The 22,224-nt window shown below is 38.0% G+C and overlaps 1 protein-coding gene across 3 annotated transcripts in view; it reads left to right on the forward strand.

Moving 5' to 3' along the window:
* prkd2 (protein kinase D2) overlaps positions 1-22,224 on the forward strand; it is a 63,709-nt gene extending 41,485 nt beyond the window's left edge. For 2 of the 3 annotated variants that reach the window (XM_041807932.1, XM_041807947.1), the window contains exons 5-19: positions 3,014-3,197; positions 3,311-3,382; positions 3,561-3,578; positions 4,078-4,237; positions 7,097-7,208; positions 7,896-7,973; positions 8,065-8,383; positions 9,460-9,512; positions 9,605-9,677; positions 11,134-11,240; positions 13,965-14,126; positions 14,367-14,465; positions 14,668-14,935; positions 16,660-16,745; positions 20,692-22,224. In XM_041807932.1, the coding sequence (XP_041663866.1) occupies positions 3,014-3,197; positions 3,311-3,382; positions 3,561-3,578; positions 4,078-4,237; positions 7,097-7,208; positions 7,896-7,973; positions 8,065-8,383; positions 9,460-9,512; positions 9,605-9,677; positions 11,134-11,240; positions 13,965-14,126; positions 14,367-14,465; positions 14,668-14,935; positions 16,660-16,745; positions 20,692-20,916 (2,016 nt within the window). In that variant the 3' untranslated portion in view covers positions 20,917-22,224. The remainder of the gene's footprint in view (positions 1-3,013; positions 3,198-3,310; positions 3,383-3,560; positions 3,579-4,077; positions 4,238-7,096; positions 7,209-7,895; positions 7,974-8,064; positions 8,384-9,459; positions 9,513-9,604; positions 9,678-11,133; positions 11,241-13,964; positions 14,127-14,366; positions 14,466-14,667; positions 14,936-16,659; positions 16,746-20,691) is intronic. The other variant, XM_041807939.1, reaches the window with a different exon arrangement.

A 22,224-nucleotide genomic window follows, 5' to 3' on the forward strand; every position in this document is an offset into this window, starting at 1 on the left:
GCTCACTGGCTGGGCTGTATGACACACCTAATATAAAACACCATCAGGCATGAAAATGATGGTGTGGCCGTGGTAGAGTAGTGTAGAGAAAAGACCATCCCTACTGATCAATCACACAAAACACAGACCATGGTTACAATAGTTTTGGATTTAAAAAAAAAATATATATATTTTTTATTTTTAGTTTTGTTTTGAATTTTGGTTCAGATTTTATTAGTGTTTACTGCTGGATTGTTAGTTTAGTTTTTATCAGTTTTAGGTTTTTTGGCAATGTGAGACACCTCTCTGAGGCAAGACCCAAAACAGATCTTCACTTTTCATTTTATTTATTCAATTTTGATGTTTATGTACAACTCAAGACCTAAAATGACAATTTTGTGAAGTCTTATTTTAAGCGATTGTACATCTTCGAAGGCTTGGTCATACATGTAAGTCAGTATGCTGTCAAAGACCAAACCCAAGGAGATTTTGTCCCAAATTTTATTTCATTTTAGTTAGTTTTTTAAGCACTGAATACGGTTTTAGTTTTTCGTTTTTGTGTGTGAAGCCTAGTTTTTACTTAGTTTCAGTTAACAAAAATGACTTTTAAGCATGATAGAAATAATGGTAATGATATAAAATGGCTCTCAAACAGAATCCAGATATGATCATACTCGTAAAAGAGCCGGCTCGTTCATGAATGACCCGTCACTAATATGTTACAGTAAATGTTTTGTTTCCAGGCTCCTTCCCATTAGAAACAACTGAAAAACCTCTGCAAATGTACACTTTATTCATCATTATTTGATTTGGTTAATTCTGTATTTAACTTAGCCCCAGTGAAAGACAAAAGACAGGATACGGGTTTGAATCTGGCCTGTGACACTTTCCCACATGTCTTTGCCCAGCTCTCTCATCCCTGTTTCCAACTATGCTCACTGTTCCCCTCAATAAAGACAGAAAAGTCAAGGATACAGTAGGGTGAATTAGTGAAAATAAAAACCTCTAAAATCTTCTTTGAATCAATAATGTTTGACTAATATCTCATGCTAGTCTTGTCAGTTAATGTATGCTGTCCTTCAGTGTCACATCAACAAATTGCTTATTTTGCAGAAAAGGGGAAAACAAGATGTGTTCTGCTTTACCATCTGCCTTAACATTGCAGCATTTACATTAAGCTGTAAGTTGACGTTTACACTTAATGTTACAGAATAGTAATGTCAGCTGTTGCAGTCTACCCAGACCAAACATACATTTACAAACAGCAAACAGGAAATGTCAGAGACAACAACAATAAATAGTCAGTATGTAGACCGAGATGCTCATTAACACGTCAACCCCCTCATGTTGCCCCTTTAGTAATGACACACCCGGAGTCAGGCAGATTAAAATGTTAAAAAAACAAATAAGATACACAGAGTTGCATTACAGATTACATTATAAGTCTACATTTATGAGACTACTATCAAAGTTTAACAGCCTGATGGCAGAAGGAATAAAAAGCCTTAAAATAACGATTTGTTCTCCTACAGGGTGCGATAAAGCAGCAGCCTGAGGTCATTTAAGTAAACTGAGAGGACAAGATGTTGGGAAATTATTTCTTTAGCCTTTTGGACCACCTGCCCCTCCCACAAAGAATGTAGATCTCTCTGCTGTGTTTATTATTTTGGTGGAGATTTTATTAACACATTAAGGACTGTTCTTACATTATGCTAACGTGTGGTTCCTATAATTAACCATTGGTTCAGGAAACAGAATGAAAAATCCCCCTGATTATGATGCAGATATCTTGAGTTGCTCTTGCAGACATCCCAAGCAGACCTTTTAAAATGCTGAAGTAAGAAAACTAAGGTCACATTTGCTCCGTAACCAACAGAAAAGACTTGGCCATGCACGTCAAAGTTTGTCTAATCAGAAACAGCCCAGCAGCAGAGGGGGCTGTGTGACTGGTGGGTCAGTGTCACAATCAGAGATTTGTTCTGTGCCCATTTCCTTGAACCGAAAAGTAAACTGGTTATAAGGGCAAAAAAGTTATTATTGATCAATTTCTTGTCTTTGACCTCTCGAATGTGAAAAACAGTTTGAAGGGAGTCAATATTTTAATGACCCATAATCAGCAATTTTATATTCACAATATATCCCCTCCTACAGCTCTACATGTGTCTTCTTCAGCTTCAGAAGTTTTTGATGGAAAAAACTAAAAAAAATCTCACATTTTGCTACATGCTCAGCTTTATAAAGTAAAAAAGCACAGATTGCACATTACATTTAAAGTTGAGCATTTAGCAGCTTAAACAGCAAGTATTTAATGTTTTGAGCTAATAGAGACAACAAGCAAAGCTGTAGAAGTGTTGAATTAGCAGGCTGATGCAGACATGACTCCCATTGAATGATATGCCATTCTCTGTCAGCTGGTGTGTAAATAAGCACATCAACATAACTAGTGATAGCTGGCACTAAGCAGCCAAAAGAAAAAATAGAACAGGTCAGATGGGAAACCCGATTTTTGTATCTGGATGAGACTGCTCCTGGTTTAAGAAAGGTTGGATAAAAAAGTAGTTTGGAGGTTATTCATACACATACACATCCATACACACCATCCCGCGGACTTCGATCTTCAGACACCAGCCTACTTTCCATGCCCAAAACCCAACTCCGAACCTTTGGAGACAGAGCTTTCAGTGCTGCAACCCCCACCCTCTGGAACACTCTGCCTGCAGACATCTGTAGCGCTCCATCTCTGGACATTTTCAAAAAACCGTCTCAAACACCACCTGTTCACCACAGCCTATGGTCTTCACTAAACCACCCCTTACACCCTTCCTACCCATCACATAGTTTGTCCATGTCTTATGTGTTTCTTGTAAAGCGTCCTTGGGTTTCTTGAAAGGTGTTATATAAATTCCAGATATTATTATTATTATTATTATTATTATTATTATTATTATAATTATTTACCTTCTTAAAAAGTTTTTGGTAGAATTTATGTTACCATCAGTTAATTGTTCAGTGCTAATTTTCCTCCCTATCCTAGCCACGGACCCCCAGTGAGGCCAGACGATTCTACACAGGTCGACCCGTTCATTTGGACAAGATCCTGATGAGTAAGGTGAAGGTGCCCCACACGTTTGCTGTCCACTCATACACACGACCGACGGTGTGTCAGTACTGCAAAAGGCTGCTCCGAGGACTCTTCAGGCAGGGCCTGCAGTGCAAAGGTGATGATAAGGAGCCATTCACAAAAGTCAAGTTAGATGCAGAATATTAGCTTAATCCTGTTGGACTGCAAATAATCTGATTAGAATTAATGATGTGTTCTGTTCCTCCATAGACTGCAAGTTCAACTGTCATAAACGCTGTGCATATAAGGTCCCTAATGACTGCCTCGGGGAGACAATCGGAGGTGAGAGAAGATATCTTTCAGTGAAGTTTCATTAAAGTCTATTTTTAATTTTCAAATGGCTCTTTTAACCCTGCATGCTTCCGCTGTCAGAGCCAGATTACTTTTAAAATCATATATGATGCAATACATTATCTAACAAGACTCAAACTCACTGCCACTAATGTTTTTATCTTCTCAGAAAACAGAAGTAACTGTGGTAAGTATCATCTGTGCTCAGTGCTGATGCATGTACTCTTCTGTTGTAGTAATAGCATTAGCCAGTAGCACTTTTCACAACATTTTACACATATAATACACCTCCAGAAAAAAAATATACATCACTGCAGAAATGTGTTATTCTCTGGATTTCGTACTCTGTTCATATCTGTGCTTCATTGTATATATGTAAAGACAAAAAAAGTAATTTGCACAAAATACTAGTATGTCAGCATTGGTAGAATTCACAGATCATTGTTTGGTGGAATAAAGACACACCCCAAATTTCCCATGAAAGCATCTTAAAATGTATGTAAGCCATTTCTAATCCAGAGTCTGATGACCATGATAAGCTGTTTAAAAGTTTGAGCTGCTAGCCTTTTTTTTTTTTTTTTAAAGAAAAAGCCCATTTCTGCAGTGATCTTTTAGTATTTCCTAAACTGTTGTCTGTTAAAGTCTCACAGAACTCATCCCATTTTCTTGCCCTCTTGTCCTTGTAGACATGCTCAGCCCCAGCACAGACCCTGAGGTGCCAATGGACTACAGCTCCGAGTACGACCCTGCAGACAAATCATCAATGGACGACTCAGACGAGGCCTGCAGCATCCCTGGCTCCTTCTCCCCTGACAACATCCAGGATGGCACCAGTGGAGACCAGAAGTATGTGGAAATGAATCAAAATGAAAGCAATGCAGAAGGGTACCGTTAAGGACCTTTATATAGATATGGCACATCAATAGTTGAAGGTCATCAATCAGAACACAAATGTGACATTTTCATGGAAAGTTTTTACTGTTTTAAGGCAAGAAATAAACTCAAAAGGTACTTTTAGTAAAATTTTGTGAAAAAATTAAGTATGTTTTGATATAGGCTAAGTCCTACCAGGTTTTTGAAATGGTGTCTTTTCCATTTGAAAATCAAAGTGAGCTAATTTGGACAAAAATGACATAGTTATATATATTCAGAGTGGATTCTGGGACATTTAGAGCTTGTATTGTATTTAATGTACGGCAGTTAGTTATACTCAACTAAATAGCTATTTGAATTAGTGAAGCTAAAATAGCTTTAGCAATCAGAGGTTTAGCAAATACTGCTGAAGGTAATGTAGTTATGTAATTTAAGTAAATAACATGGCTTTGTAGCATACATACAGTCATGGACGAAAGTATTGGTACCCCCAGAATTTTTACAGAAAATACACCATTTCTCCCAGAAATTGTTGCAATCACAAATGTTTTTGTATACACATTTATTTCATTTATGTGCATTGGAACAACAGAATAAAACAGAAGAAAAAAGCCGAAATTGACATAATTTTACACAAAACTCAAAAAATGAGCCGGACAAAATCGTTGGTTCCCCTTAACCTAATATTTGGTTGTGCACGCTTGGGAAAGAATAACTGAAACCAATGGCTTCGTATAACCATCATGAAGCTTCTTACACCTCTCAACTGGATTTTTGGACCACTCTTCTTTTGCAAACTGCTCCAGGTCTCTCAGATTTGAAGGGTGCCTTCTTGCAACAGCAATTTTGAGATCTCTCCGTAGATGTTCAATGGGATTTAGATCCAGACTCTCATTGCTGGCCACTTCAGAGCTCTCCAGCGCATTGTCTCCAACCATTTCTTGGTGCTTTTTGAAGTATGTTTGGGGTCATTGTCCTGCTGGAACACCCAAGACCTCTGACGCAGACCCAGCTCTCTGACACTAGGCCCTACATTGTGGTCCAAAATCTTTTGATAGTCTCCAGATTTCATGATTTCTTGCACACATTCAAGACACCCAGTGCCAGAGGCAGCAAAACAACCCCAAAATCTTTGAACCTCCACCATGTTTGACTGTAGGTACTGTGTTCTTTTCTTTCTAGGCCTCATTCCATTTTCTGTAAACAGCAGAATGACGTGCTTTTCCAAAAAGCTCTACCTTAGTCTCATCTGTCCACAAAATGTTCTCCCAGAAGGATTGAGGCTTACTCAGGTACATTTTTGCAAACTCCAGTCTGGCTTTTTTAAGTCTCTTTGTCAGCAGTGGGGTTCTCCTCTGTCTCCTGTCATAGGGCTTCATCTCATTCAGACGACAGTGTATGGTCCGAGCTGACACTTTTGCACCCTGAGTCTGCAGGACAGCCTGAATTTGTGAGGAAGTTGACTGAGGATGTTTATCCATCATTGCAACTATCCTGCGTTGTATTCTTTTGTCAATTTTTCTCTTTCGTCCACATCCAGGGAGATTAGCCACAGTTCCATGGGTTATAAACTTCTTGATTATATTACGCACAGTGGACAAAGGAATTTCAAGATCTCTGGAGATGGTCTTGTAACCTTGAGAGTGTTCATATTTTTCCACAATTTTGCTTCTTAAGCCCTCAGACAATTCTGGGCTCTTCTTTCTCTTCTCCATGCTTGGTGTAACACACACAGGAACACAACACAAAGGTTGAGTCAGCTTTTATACATTCTAACTGGCTTCAGGTGTGATTTTTAAATTGCCAGCACCTGTTACTGCCACAGGTGAGTTTAAATAAGCATCACATGCTTGAAATAAAATGATTTACCCACAATTTTAAAAGGGTGCCAATAATTTTGTCCGGCCCATTTTTTTGAGTTTTGTGTAAAAATAATGTCAATTTTGGCTTTTTCTGCTGTTTTGTGTGTGTGTGTGTGTGTGTGGGTGTGGGTGTGTGTGTGTGTGTGTGTTGTTCAAATGCACGTACATGAAATAAACATGTGAACACCAAAACATTTTGTAATTGCAACATTTTCTGGGAGAAATGGTGTATTTTCTGTAAAAATTCCGGGGGTGCCAATACTTTAGTCCATGACTGTAGCTAACATTAGCTTTGTAGCTTTGTTAGTAGGCTATGAGCTTCATGAGCTTTAGCAGTGAAGAAGCTAAATTGCTACACTGGCTACATAACTTACACAGCTAACTGAGTTATGGAATCTATGAATGCTACATTTGCTGCGTTAGAAATTTTTCATGGAGGATGAGCTTTTTTCCCTGTAAGTAGTTCACTTTGCTGTGTTAAACGTGTTGTAATTAGGTTTTGCAGGTCAGGTTTTTAACTTTACCTTTGGTATCCTAACCCTTACCTTAAAACTTACCCTTATCTAACTCAAAGTTTAATTCAATTTTACTTTGAAAGTTTGAACTCATTTCTGTTCCGACGAAAATGAAAACTTTTCTTCTTAAAATGGTATGAGCTGGTGTTGTTCATTGTTTGTTTCATAAAGTCATTGGCAGGCCAACTGAACTGAACTTAACTGTAAGGCCAGTACTGTCTGATAGTGTATCTGTGCCTGGACAAAAATGTTCCTCAACATTTATAATCAGCTAATTTAAAAAGTTAACACTCGATGTATCATCTATGGTACATAGCAAAATACTTACATGCATACTACATTATGCAATGTATTATTCATTTTTACAACTCTACAAAGCTTTATTTTCTGGCAGTTATTTAATTATTTAGTCCTTCCTGGATCTGACCTTCTGAGTGGTACCCTTCTTCATTCAGTGCTAACATCCCGCTGATGAGAGTGGTGCAGTCAGTGAGACAAACAACACGTCGATCCAGCACGGCTATCAAGGAAGGATGGATGGTTCACTACAGCAATAAGGACACACTGGTAAAAAGTGTTACCCATAATTCTCAGTGCCTCTGTCCTTGTTTTTTTCACCATATGAACTTATTCAAGATGCTTCACCTTAAATTCCTCACTTACTTTTCTTTGATTTACTGCAAAAAGACTATTTAGTTTGCACTCTCTCTAAACCATAAAGTCCTTCTCATCACTGGTCTATTTACTCTGTTAGGACCCTGTTCATTATGTTTCTGCTTTTATGTGTCACATCGCTTCCCTTTTTCATATTTGTGAGTGCATACATGTGTATGTGTGGGAAAGAACCTGACTCACCCTGAAAACAAAACAGCACTCAGCTGTTGATGTTTTGTCAAAGTGTAGCTAAAAGCACATTTTCTGCCTTTTTCTTTGTTCAGTTCTTTTTAAATGGATTTCAGAAAAACTTCTCTGCCTCTCTTGTCTTGTTCTTGCTTGTTATTTCTTCTCTGGCTTCACTAATACTTCTCTCTTTTCTCTTGTCTCTCTGTTGTTTCTCATTTTTCCTCCTGCAGCTTGTTCTTCTGCTCATCCTGCTTCTCATCTCTCCTTTCATGTTGGACATCAACTTTGATCTTGAATGCATCCATATAGAGCCCTGAATGTTGCTGAAATCTGTGCCCCACCCTTCACATTCTGTCTCTCCTCCTGACCTTAAATGACCCTCCTCATAAAAACTTGCTCCACTCCCAACAGAGGAAGAGGCACTACTGGCGCCTGGACTGTAAGTGCATCATCCTCTTCCAGAACAACACCTCCAACAAGTACTACAAGGTAAATGAGCAAAGCATGATAAGAAAGATGCAATGTATTTTTTTATAGTTTGATTTTTTGAACATGATTCAGCGCTCCCATCTTCCTGCAGGAAATCCCTCTGTCTGAGATTCTGGAGGTTAACCCTGCCTGTAACTTCGCCCTTGTCCCCACTGGCACAAACCCTCACTGCTTCGAACTCATCACAGGCACCATGTGTTATTTTGTAGGGGAGGACCCAAACACTCTCCCACCTTTGTCCCCCAAAAATACCCAGCCTCTCCCACCTCAAACCCCTCCTTCCCCCAGTCAAGTAGCTCCCAACAGCGGCATTGGCCGTGAGGTGGCCAAGGCGTGGGAGACCGCCATTCGCCAGGCACTCATGCCGTCTATATTTCAGGATGCACCAGCGGAGGGGAACACACCTCACAGTGAGTTCAGAGTGGGCAAATGCATGTTTTTAAATCTTGTCAATTAGCTAGCATTAGCATAGTTGTTTAAAGTTAATAAAACCAATTCAGTGTCGGTTAAGAAATGCTTTGTAACTGGATATTCTTCACAAATACAACAAAATACAAATATAAAAGCCTAAAACACAGTTTTCAATAAATGGCTGATAAAGCTTAAATTTAAACTTTTGGTATCATAACCCTTACCCTAACCTAAACAGAAGTTTAATCTGATTTTAATTTGAAACTTTTAGTGTGTGTCTGTTCTGACAGATGTGGCACATAGCCAATCAGTTTTAAGGATTTTAGGATGGCTTATCAGAGTTCAGGAGAGTCCTGAGACCTTGCTACCGCTGGATCCCTGCATAGGAACTAATTTATATTCACCAGAGAGTTGTTGTGCTGATAGCTTATCTAAATATACAGACACAAAACAAGCTTATAAGAGTATTAGTGCTTAAAGTATCGCTGTACAGGTGATTCTGAGCAGAATATCATAAAAAGTTCATTTATTTGCCATGATTTAAATCCGAAAATAAAACTTACAGGAAAGATTTGTGGGAAATGCATTACGTTTGTATGATTATTACATCAAAAGTTGGAGATTTGTGTCACATTTATGGTTTATTTTGGCCGTGAGTTATTACATTTGCAGGTGTTACGTTAATCCACAGTCACTGTTAGTGCACTAAAAATACCAGAAACACACAACCACACCAACAGTCTGCACAAAGTGAGGGAATCATAGAGTTTTTTTACAGAATATCTAATGGTCAAGCTATTACAGGGTCTGTAAAAGGGGTATTACAATGTTTTATCAAGATGTAAATGATGATTAAAATGATGACATAAGGCTGTGGGAAATCCTCATTCAATGAGAGCAGACTCCTTTAGTAGGTGGTCTTACCAGAAATGTAGTTTGCTTAGTTCAGAATGAAAGCAAGTCTCATCTTTAACTTTCTCAAATGGATAGTTGATTTTTAAGATTTAAATAATACACAACTTTGAAGTCAAAGCAGCCTCATAATCGGTGAATTCTCCTCATTGTAATATTTCAGGACAAGCCTCTATCAGCATATCAGTGTCCAACAGTCAAATCCAAGAGAATGTGGTAAGACTTTTTGACTTCTTCAGACATTTCCTTTTTTAAGCAAATTAAACCGTGATGTGATTATGCATTAATGACATGTTGCTGTCCTACAGGATATTGGTACAGTGTACCAGATTTTTGCTGATGAAGTGCTTGGATCGGGACAGTTTGGAGTTGTGTATGGAGGTACGTTGATCTTTTTCCAGTGAGAATAGCCATGTATTTTCTGCTTAATATTTTCAGGGTTGAAATTCAGCAGATGGGTCACTGGCTTAGTTAAGCAGTTAGATTGTGTGCCCCTGGGGTTGAGGCCGAATGCCTCCCTTCACACTTTCTACCAAATGAACTTTCTGTTCTGTCTCATAGTGTAGTGCCAAATTTTATACAAATGTGGGGCTGGACTGATGGTAATACAAATACACAATACACAATAGACAAAACATATACAATAAAGGACAGCTGACTTTTCCTTTGTTTTCTACAAGGTTCTTCCTTCTTTCCTCAAAATGTGTTGACTTGTTAACTGTGTTAAAAATCCAAAATAACAATTTCAGCTCTATTTTTCTAAGTTGACAGAACATTTAAAATTTTATGTAGACAATATTCAATCATTCAAAGGATTTGTTGTAATTGTACTAAAATTATTGACAGTCATCCCTTAATCTGCAGTATTTTCCCAGAATGCCTATGAGTATTAGCACCATGAGTGAAGTTACTGACTCAGTTGGAGAAGTCCCATCAGTTGGGAGTAATCACAGTAAAAAATTGATGATATACTGAACATGATGGAAGAGGGCTTCCTGGTTTAGAATGCATCATTTAGTTACTGTCTCCTTTAGTCTTTTAAGTTGGCCTTCCTTAAGCTGCATAAATATTGAAAATTAAAATATATGGTAGATATAAGGTAAAATTCCAGTGGATATATAGCACATAGTTTTAAGAAAAATACTTAGCATTTTATTTTGAGCTGGATTTAAACAGAATTTTAAAGCATAGAGAAAGTTTCCACAGTGTAGTTTAACTTCAGACTGTCAAGTTAACCCAAGATAAAGTGATCATTACTTTATTTTCATTACTTTAAAAAATTAATATAATCAGTTTCAACAAAAACATATTTTCAGCATATTTGGTTTTACAGTGTACATATTCATAACATTGGTTTTGTATTTACACTGCTTTGCTTGTGCTTCTTTTTTTGTTTGTAGAGAAAAATAATGAATAGAGAAACAGTACACCATTCATGAATGATTGCTGCTGCTTTAAAGTGATCTGAGTAAAGTTCTACTGCACTGCAGAGTCAGGTTAGGTTAGCTAAATAAGCATGCAGGCTTTCATAATGCAAGAGACATGCACCAGCACATCTTGGTATTTTTGGTGTATTGGGTTGCACTCGCATACCCTGGGACATAAAATCTTAAAATCTTTTCTTTTATACTAAGTAGAATGGATCTGTGGGAACTGAGGCGATCTTTTTTTCTGCTGCTGCATCATTTTTTCTTTCATGATGAGTCACACAAAGAGCATCTTTAATTTAGTGCAGTACTATTTTAAGATACACCAGAGCCCAGTCTGTGTCTACATATGTGTATGTTGGGTTCAGTTCAAAATCAACTGTGTTAATAACTCTGTATATCTTCATCAGGGAAGCACAGGAAAACAGGGCGGGATGTAGCTGTCAAAGTCATTGATAAGCTTCGATTTCCAACCAAGCAGGAGAGCCAGCTGAGAAACGAGGTGGCCATACTGCAGGTAAACAGCCACATTTTACACACAGATTTAGACAAAGTAACAGGTGCTTTAGCTGTTGGTTTTTAGAAATAAATTGGAAAAAAAAGAAGACAAAAGCTGATATTTCTTGTAGACTTATGTGACAGTATATGCGTATTGTTACGATTTGTATTCATTCTATTTTACTGTGAGTCTCAGTATTGTTCCATCATTTCTGAAAGGATGAATAAAAAATAAATCTCTTGAATAATTAGGAGATTATTAGTGTCAACCAAACAAACCTAAAGTTGGTCTTTTAAAAGGGAAGGGATATTATCTGTCTTTATTATTTTGAGTTTCTTAGCAGATATGGTCTAAAAACTGAAAATATGAGATACCTCAAGACACCGTATCAAGAGAATTAAAGGGATAAAAGTAGAACGTGCTGAAAACAATGTGGCTCTACAGAAGCTAATCACTTCCAAATATTTTGGGACGGTATAAGGTTAGGCTTGATATGGAAAGGTTGTCACAGAACACTGACAAATTATTTTAAAAACATCCCACATGTTGTGGGTCTTTGTTTAGGCTACATTCCTAGTCTGAAAAAGAGGGATAAAACTATTACACTGTTGTAAAAGTGATTAAATTCACATGTATTTCATTATGTACACCACATATTTTCTTATAACTCCACCTGAAAACATCAAAAATATTTAATGTATGAATTAATTTAAGCAGAAATTTGGCTCACAGGGAGCGCAGGTGGCGTACTGGTTTGAGGCGCACCCCATGTACGCGACGGGCTCAGGTTCGAATCCAGCCTGAGGCCCTTTGCCGCATGTCTCTCCCCCGCTGTCTCCCCTCTGTTTCAAACTCTATCCACTGTCCTTCATCTATCAAATAAAGGCACAAAAATGCCCTAAATAAGTCTTAAAAAAAAGAAAAGAAAAGAAAAAGAAATATGGCTAACATTAAAAACACAAAACCAGTTATTAACCACAGAAGTATAATAAAACTCTTATAACTTCAAAAATCACACCTGTTTTACTATTTATACCTTGAAAATGTCCATAAATTAGCAATATTCATCATTGTACCATCAGTATGGTTGCTAGATAAAATGGCCTTATATATATATATTGAGTATATACTCTCTCTCTCTCTCTCTCTCTCTCTCTCTCTCTCTCTATATATATATATATATATATATATATATAGTGTGTGTGTATGTATGTATATAGACTTTTTTACACCCCTAAATGGGCGTTTGCCCAAATATGGTTTGTCCTTTTTTTTTTTACACTAAAATCAAATTAATTGATAGAAATCCTAAACAAACAAACCCTATTATGATTTAGCATTACTATTCACCTTTATAATGTGTACGTTTCATCAACCTATTATGGTTGGTTATGATGTTGGAGCCATTTGCATGCAGGAAGTCGACTGAAATTACCATATATGGTCCCTTGCTCCATAAAGGGTTAACTTTTCTGGAAAAAAATAGCTAATACTCACACTTCAACCACAATATAAACTCAACCAAACAGCAGAATCACACTTTAAAATTCCAGTGATTAAACTTTTGCCTCATTCATTTCAGTATCCCAAAATAGTGACACAAATGCAGTTTTTCAGTGAAGATGACATTTTTAAGATCATGTTGGTTGCCTGCTTCAATCAAAGGTTGAATGATTGAGAGGGGTGTCACTTTAAATGAAGGTGACACAAAGAATTGTGGGTCATCTTCTCTTCTCTCCTTTGGTAAAGAATGGTCGAGTGTATCCTGTGCTAAAGGAGATAATAAAGGAAGAAGTACAGCTCCTTTCTTTACCTCCTTATGGAGAGTTCAAACAGCTCTTATCATGGCTGAAACTCAAATGATTCTGGGTCATTTACCTCAGTTAGGTAACCTTTCTAAGCAAAAAAAGACTATTCAAATGGACTTTTCATGTCCCTTTCCCCCTTTGAAGTGGAACATTATAGACTCCTTTAGTTCTAATGTGAATAGTTAAAGATGTTAATTTGTGTGATAGGCATATGCAAGAAAACAAATACTTAAAAGGTCAGTTGCAGTGGAAGCATGCATTGCACGTATGTTAAATATATTGGTATTTTGTTGTAGGTTGACAAGGATCAATTCTGTATACTCATATGAAGGACTGATGGGCTGTATGAGAGCTGGCTGGATACACAAAACATGTGGCTTAAAAATTTTTTTTCCTCTGCATAGACACCTGAAATCTGGAAAAAGGTCTTACTGTGAAAAGCTGATGATTGATGATGTGCATTATATTATACACCAGCAGATGGAGACAGAGGTGCAGCAGTCAGTCTGCACACTCTTTGGATCTGTCCCCATAATACCCAACTTCCCATCAGTAATGCCATTATTTACTTGGTCTGCAACCTAACAAAGGTTTCAAGTGAAACAGGAACTTGTCATTATGTCAAAGAACCTCAGGGAAATTTCAGACAGCTATTTTGGTCAAAACTTCATTCTGATCAATTTTCACTTCTCTGCTGTTTTCACAATTCTCTCCTGTGGTTTATTGTTTCTGATGATGCTGTCTGTCTCCTTTCCTCTTCACTTCACTTCACCTCTTTGCTTTTCCTTTCTTTAACATTTAATCCGCATTTTTGATTCTTACCCTGTCAATATTTCTCTTTCAACCCACCACTTTTCACTCTCCCTTTTTTTTTTCACACAAATTCTAATTTCTTCATCTTACTTCCTGTCCCAATCCTCTTCTGCTACCCCAGAGTTTACGTCACCTGGGTATCGTGAACCTGGAGTGCATGTTTGAGACGCCAGAGAAAGTGTTTGTGGTGATGGAGAAGCTGCACGGTGACATGTTGGAGATGATCCTCTCCAGTGAGAAAGGCAGACTACCTGAGAGGCTCACTAAGTTCCTAATCACGCAGGTGTGTTTTTGCATGTCTACAGAAATGATTGTTTGTATTGGTGGGTATATACTGTGACATGAAAGTGTTGATGAAAATGTTAGTGGTTACTGTCAATGACGTCCTGATTTGGTGGAAACAAGCCTTTGTGGTCTTTCTGTCACGCATAGACAGTGCGTCTGTTGTGTTCAGCTGATGCGACTTCAGACTGAAATCATATCCTGTTTTTGTGGTTGTGGGTTACCATGTGCGTCTGCATAGATTCTTGTAGCCCTGAGACATCTGCACTTTAAGAACATCGTTCATTGTGACCTGAAACCAGAAAATGTGCTGCTCGCCTCTGCGGATCCCTTCCCCCAGGTAGTAGAATGAGTACACAAATACACTCAAACAGACACACTACAACTTGTTCTCATATGCTGCAGTTACGGTGTTTGGAGAACCTAATAGCGCATGAAAAATGAGATTTTGTTTCTTTTGTACATCTGCCTCTGACGTTACAAAAATCCCTTTTCCATATCACCTAAATAACAGCATGTCTCCTCATTGTTTCTTCTCCCAGGTGAAGCTTTGTGACTTTGGTTTTGCTCGCATCATCGGTGAGAAGTCTTTCCGCCGCTCTGTCGTAGGGACCCCAGCCTACCTGGCCCCGGAGGTTTTGCTGAACCAGGGCTACAATCGCTCCTTAGACATGTGGTCGGTGGGCGTCATCATGTATGTCAGCCTCAGTGGGACGTTCCCATTTAACGAGGATGAAGACATAAATGACCAAATCCACAATGCAGCATTCATGTATCCTCCCAATCCCTGGAAACAGATCTCCAGTGATGGTAAACACAGTTTGCACAAAATTCACAAACATTTGTACGAAACTCCTACAAATTTCCTTAATTAATTTTGGGTGAGCTGCATGTGTGGACGCAACAGCTGAATTTTCCACTTAGACTTTACCCTGAATTTTCTCTGTTAGCCCCCTGAGTGTTTTTCCCCTCTGTTGCCTAATAAGCAATGAACAAAACGTGAGCAAGTAAGTCACATTTTTTCCCTGAAAGTTTCCAGAAAATTTCAGGATTGTATTTGTAAAAAGAGCTTACTGACAAAGTGCAGAGACAATGAGTTGATTCCATGGGTGGATTAAAATAACACAGTCTAAAGTAAAAGAGCCCAACAATAAAACCACTCCCTGGCCCTGATGCTTCGTGGTTGGTGAAAGTATTTCTCAGAAGCAGCAGTGCTGATATTCAGTACAGCATTGTTCTACATTTGTTGTTATACCTCATGCCTATAATTAGAATATAGGAGAGAAGAGAAATGAAACAAAACATAATTTTTTATCTGCAACAATTCAACTGATTCCACACTTTATCTTAAACATCCTCATTTACCACAGATTAACTCCATAGGTTATGTACTACACATTTAGCTATGACGCCCAGCTATGATCAGCTGATGGCCATCTGATTTCAAATATTGCCTCCCAGCGCCCACAGCCAATCACAGCTCTATATATGATGTACTTCTTACTAATCACTGCTTGCATTAATGCTGATGCACCACGGTGCTGCTGCTGGCAGAGCTTAACCTCCTCCACCCCAGCCTCCTCCTTTATAGCATTAAGCTTGTTGCACCAACTGCTTTTGAACTAATTTTATTGTATTCAATATGCATCATCATAAATATATCTATTCGTATGGGGCTTTATAGCTATGCACTCCCTGAAAAGTCAAAGCATGCTGCTTGATTAACCCCAAGGAGCATCTTTGGAGCAGAGCCTTCTCTGCCGAGTAAGATTGTAGATCAGTTTTGCAATAAAATGTTTAAATGTATGACGAACGTGTTCCTGGCTGAAATCAGGATAAAATTTCATCTGTAATGCTGACTTTCTCTATTCAGAACGTCTGGCTTTGGTGGAGTTATACACAGTGATGCTGTACTTTATATCAGCACTTAACACTCAGTTGAAAAAAACTGTTTTAAAATGAACTTCATGATCTTTTTTCAGGAAGTTAATTTTGCAAACATAGATTTACCTGCCTTTTTATAATGTTTTTGTCCTATTGTGGGTTCATATTGTTGCAATTCAGCTGAACAGCACATCAGAACAAACATTATGCCCAGAAATTAACATGAATTACAATTAAGCTGTTTGCTCAAAGCAGGGCTGCTTTGTTAGACCAGATAAGTCTGTACTAGCTGTACCTAATGAACTGCTGACTTTGCATACTGTATATGAGGAAGATAACCCTAACCCAATTCCTTAAAGTAGGTCAAGCTGTTACAAAACAGAATATTTGTATTCTGCAACATACTTTGTGACAGTTTCTTGTTCCTTTTTAAGACATTCACCAGAATAGTCATCATGACTAGTAGTTCCCAACATGGTTCTTCTTTGTATTGATGTGTTACTACTCAAACATGCAGCAGGGACGTAATCAGGCCATCACAAAATATGAAGCTTGCATGCAACAGCATGCTCTTTTAAATGATAGAGGTTTTTGTATTGTAACTAGTCTGTGTTATCAATAGATCCATGTGTGTGTTCTTCTGTTTTCAGCTATTGACTTGATCAACAACCTGCTGCAAGTCAAGATGAGGAAACGCTACAGTGTGGACAAGAGTCTGAGCCACTCGTACTTACAGGTATCATAGAGAAGCTATCAGCACACATAATTGAACGCTTAAAGATAGAAATAACAAGTGGAAAGCTTCTGTGAGGAGTTTTTAACTGACTAATAAGACACAGACTGAAGTAGTTTTGATGCCTCTACAGGTGCATCTCAAAATGTTAGAATATTGTGGAAAAGTCCAATTTGCAGAAATTTCCTGAGCCATCATTCCCTCACTCTGGTTCACACAACCACAATCATGAGGACGACTGCTGACTTGACCATTAGCCAGAGGACCATGATTTACAAGGAGGATAAGCCACATGAGATCCCTACTGAAAGGGCATGCAGTTCTTAGAGTGGTCTTCGAGTGATTCAAGAACTTAGGGGAGCTTCACAAGGAGTGGACTAAAGCTGGAGTCAGTGGATCTAGACCCACCACACACAGACGGGTCCAGGAAATGGACTACAAGTGTTGTGTTCTTATTGTCAAGCCACTCCTGAACCCAAAATTACAAACATCTCACTAGGGCTAAGAAGAAAAAGAACTGAACAGTTGTTCAGTGGTCCAAAGTCCTGATTTTAGAGGACACAAAATTTTGAATTTCAACTGGAAATAAAGGTCCCAGAGTCTGGAGGAAGATCAGAGAGGCACAGAATCCAAGGTGCTTGAAGTCCAGTGTTTTCAGTTTCCACATTTAGTGATGGTTTGAGGTGCCATGTCATCTGCTGCTGTTGGTCCACTGTACTTCAACAAGTCCAGAGTCAACGGTGTCAGCCATCTTCCAGGAGATTTTAGAGCACTTCATGCTTCTGTCTGCTGAAAAGCTTTATGGAAACTGATTTCCTTTTCCAGCAGGACTTGGTTGGCACCTGCCCATGGTGAAGCCAAAACTAGCAGAAACTGGTTTACTGACCGTGGTATTACTGTGTTTGATTGGCCGGCCAACTGGCTTAATCTGAACCCCTTAGAGAATCTCTGGGGAAATGTGAAGAGGAAGATGAGAGACACCAGACTCAACAATCCAGATGAGCTTAAGGCTGCTATCAAAACAATCTGGGGGTCATAGCTCCCCAGCAGTGCCATAGACTGATTGGCCTCCTGCCACATCACATAGACACAGTTATTCGTGCAAAAAAGGAGCTCCAATCAATTACTGAAAGCATAAATGAGCTTTTTTTTTTTCAAAAGGTAAACATTTCAGTATTAAGAATTAATTTTCAGAACTGAGGCGTATGATATTCTTATATTTTGAGAAAGTGTTTTTTTTGTGAGCTGTAATCAACATTAAAACAAAAACAAAAATCTTGAAATATGTCACTGTCTATGAGATGTATCCAGAATATGTGTAATTTTTACCCCTGGCATTAAATCTCAAGAAAAAAAATGAACTGAAACATGATATACAAATTTTTTAGATGTACCTGTATATGGTTTTCTAAAGCCAGCAAAATCATTATTGACAAGGATAACAATTTAAAAAAGAAAGTTTTAATGATTGTCACTGCTGTTTTATATTCACCAGAAATCACTCAGTATGTTTACATGCACAGTTAAGTGGAGTAGCGGCTGTTGATTATTACAGCTGCTAAACTGAACTACCCCTGTCATTCTAGTATAAAAGAACTGGGGAGAATCAGTTTGTTGACTGAAGTATGTCCAACTTGCCACTGTAGGAAGCAATGTACCCCTTCACAGCATGTGAATATTGGACCCTCCTCTGCCTAACCTAGTATGGCACATATCAAACATCAATAAATATTTTAGAAAACACCAAACTGGCTCGATGCTAGTAGGAAAACTTGGAAGTATCACTATGGTTTGTTAATAATCTCATCTCAGTTTTCCATATATGCTGTTCAACTTGAAGGTTTGAAAAAATGCACAGAACAACTTAGTTGAAATTGTCAAAAGAAGAAATAAACCCCCAACCACATCAGCATGTGTTAGCCTGACAAGGAAACATTAAATCAAGCCGGATTTTAGTAGGACTATCATGTTAACATGCATTTTAAAAGTGCAATTTTAGGCAGACTAAATCACTAAATCTACTTTTTTAATGTCATTTAAATGCACTGAGTGCTCACACATATACAGTGCCTATAAAAGTATTCACCTCCTTGGATGTTTCACCTTTGTGTTGATTTTATATATCAATCATTGTCAATGTAATAGGGCTTTTTTGACAAAAAAATTCAGACAACCTCTAATGTCAAACTAAAAACAGATTTCCACAAAGTAATGTTCACCCAAAGGTATGTGAGAGAATCCATGTCAAATGTAAGAAAGTTCTTTGGTCCAGTGATGGGAATTTCAGCTCTTTTAAGTGATCCGGATCATTTGGCTTGGTTCAGCACAAAGAGCCGGCTCTTTAGGCTCCCAAACAGCTCTTCATTCGAGTACTAGTTTGGCTTCATTTGGCCTGCAAATTTTAGTAATATCATAACATATGATTGATATTTGGGCAGATATTTTACTCCAACTATGCTCAGTTTTTAAAATAGCAGAAAATATCATGTAATTATTTTCAAAAACGTACTGTCTCCCCAAAACACCTTGCAGACTAGATGAAATCTGCTCATTGGCTGGGTTGTATGACACAACTGAAAGAAAACATTAATGTTACACCGTCAAACATTAGTCCTTCATGCATGGTGTGCCTGTGGTAGAGGAAAAAATAATATCACTACTAATCAATCAAATAACATACAGAAACACACAATCTATATAAAAATAAAATTGGTAATAGTAATGATGATATGAAATGGCTCTCAATTGGGACCTGGCTCTTATCGTTCATTTTTCTTTGAACCGGCTCGTTCATGAATGACCCATCACAACTTTGGTCTGATGAGACCAAAATGGTGCTTTTGGCCATCAGACAAAATGCTATGTTTGTTGGACACCAAACACTGCACATCACTACAAACAGACCAGCAGCATCATGCTGTGGGGATACAGGAAAATCTTGGAGGACAATCTTATTCAGTCTGCAAGAAAACTGGCTTTAGAGTAGATTCATTTTCCAGCAAGACAATGACCCAAAGCATACAGCAAAAGCTTTGCAAAAATGGTTTAAAGAGAACAAGGTGAATATTCTGGAGTGGCTGAGTCAAAGCCCAGACCTCAGTCCAATAAAGAATTTGATACTGGATTTGAATACAAAACATTAAAAAGGGGTTTTGTCAAAAAAGCCAGCTATATTGACCATAATTGATTTATAAATCATCCATGGGGATGAATACTTTTTAAAGGCACTGCACAAGATAAGGATGCTCTAAGATATAAGGTACCATTTTGTTCACAGGGGGTGCCTAAATTATTGTAAGCTGAAAGTTGTTCACAGGAGCTTTAAAGTCTGCCTGATAAGTTCTGATATAAATAACCACCAATTTAGCCATAACACATTGTTCATGTTAGATACAGAGTGATACCTTGCTCAAACTTCAGTTTTCTTGTCTTTCACAAATCTCTTTTTAAAATCCAATGCCATTATGAAAAAAACAACAACAGAACAAAAAAATATGAACACATAGTGACTGCACTCAAACCACATAACAACAGCACAAGGCCGACGTTTTGGAACAGTACTGAGGACTGACTAGTTTGAAAATGTTTTTTTTTTTTTTTTTTGACTGATCACTGCTTTTAATGTCTCCTTCAAAACAAAATGTTCCAGCTCCTCTTTTAGCCTAAAGCAATTCTCTCTCACTGTGTTGTTTTGGTCACAAGAAAATCCATTATTTAGCTTCAGTGTCACAGCAGAACTGAATTTGTCAAGGGTGTCATATTTTAGATAACCTCAGAAACAGTCAGATCAGTATAGGAGTCTTTCAGGTCCTGTGTCACACACATACAAACTAACAAACAGATACAGGATCTAAAGTGATCACTGAATGATATAAATCCCCCTTTTAACTTTAATCTAGTTTGAGGCTCTTGATACTGAAACTTCATCCTGTTAATTCTTGTTCCGCAGGACTACCAGACATGGCTCGACCTGAGAGAGCTGGAGACAAAACTCGGCGGGCGTTACATCACCCACGAGAGCGATGACAGTCGCTGGCAAATGTTTGCACACGAACATAATCTGCCTTACCCTGCTCACCTTGTGCCTCCTCCCCCTGCACCGGCCTCTGACGACGAGGAAGGTGGGGAGGATGCAGATGTACAAGGCCTCACGGAGAGAGTCAGCATCCTCTGACACCAAGAGACAGAACTAAAGATGACTCAAGCTCGTGTAGGAGGTAAAGAAGGAGGGAGATGGTCCTCTACCTGAAGCCTGAAAGAGATGTAAAGTTGGTTACAGTCATGTGGGTTTCATCAGGGTTGTGTCCAGCCATTTATTCCTTTGCAACATCAACTGCTCAACTTTGCCTTAATAAATCAGTTTTCTCCTCCAGCCTGAGGTTATCAAAAGTAATTTTTTGATCATTTACCTCCTCAGATATAGCCCCCTCTTTTTTCTTCTGAATTGCCATCTTGAAAACTTCTTCTTAAGAAACATCTGAAATAAAATAGTCAATTTTAAATGGCAATTAGTCATGCATTAAAATGCTGCGTGTTTCTTGATACAAAATTGAGGAATACTTCTCCCTAACAAGCTATAATGAAGATAAATTGGTGTGTTTATTAAGGCATTTTCTGACATAAAATGGGTTTTATTTTTGAAAAGAAACAGCACCCCACTCAAAGAGAAGTGACATTAGTTTTAAGTGTTTTTTACTGCACTGACTGGACAAACAGTCTCCTTTGTCGTCAGTAAACACCTGTACAATGTTTTTTTTTTGTTTGTTTTTTTGGTGATGAAGGGCTCTAAGTGACAAAAGGCGTCCTCTCTGCTGGTAATTACTGATGTGCAGGCATGGAGACAAACCCATTCTGTATACACAAATGCATTCTCATTAATGAAAGCCCTGTCCTGAAAACTGGAACTATTGATCCGGTGACAGCAAATCCTCCTGTAATTATGGCTAGTTTTAAACCACAGTAGACTCTTTGGAAACATATGTGATTAGAGACATCATTGTGGGTTTAAATGAACTCTAGTTTTGGGCCTAACATCATCAGCCACACTGACTGCTGCTGAAAGCTGAAAATTGCTTCTATTATGTTGCCCACTCTATAAAGCATCTCTGAAAGCATATTTAAACTGTGAGTAACACTTACTCACAGTTACTATTTATTAGATTCAAATACTGATACCTAAATGGCAGGTAAATGGATTCCTTTTTTAAACATGTTCTTGTTTATTGTGTAGAAGAGCAGACCTCTCCCTATAATGTAAGTGCATAGATGGACAGCTTGGGTTACTAAACTAGATGTGGAGAGTGTAAGTAGTTTGATTATTGTCAATATGTTGCATGTTTCTGTGAAGTAGTATTATTTAGATACATTTGAAACATACTGTAGTTATGATGGTTCATTACATGTGTATAACCTGAGGCTCATGTAGTTGTTTAATAAACACAAACTATGTACAACATGTTTGAAGAAGAATCCTAGCCTTTGT

Source organism: Cheilinus undulatus, linkage group 2 (assembly GCF_018320785.1).
Source record: "Cheilinus undulatus linkage group 2, ASM1832078v1, whole genome shotgun sequence".
NCBI classification, from domain to species: domain Eukaryota; kingdom Metazoa; phylum Chordata; class Actinopteri; order Labriformes; family Labridae; genus Cheilinus; species Cheilinus undulatus.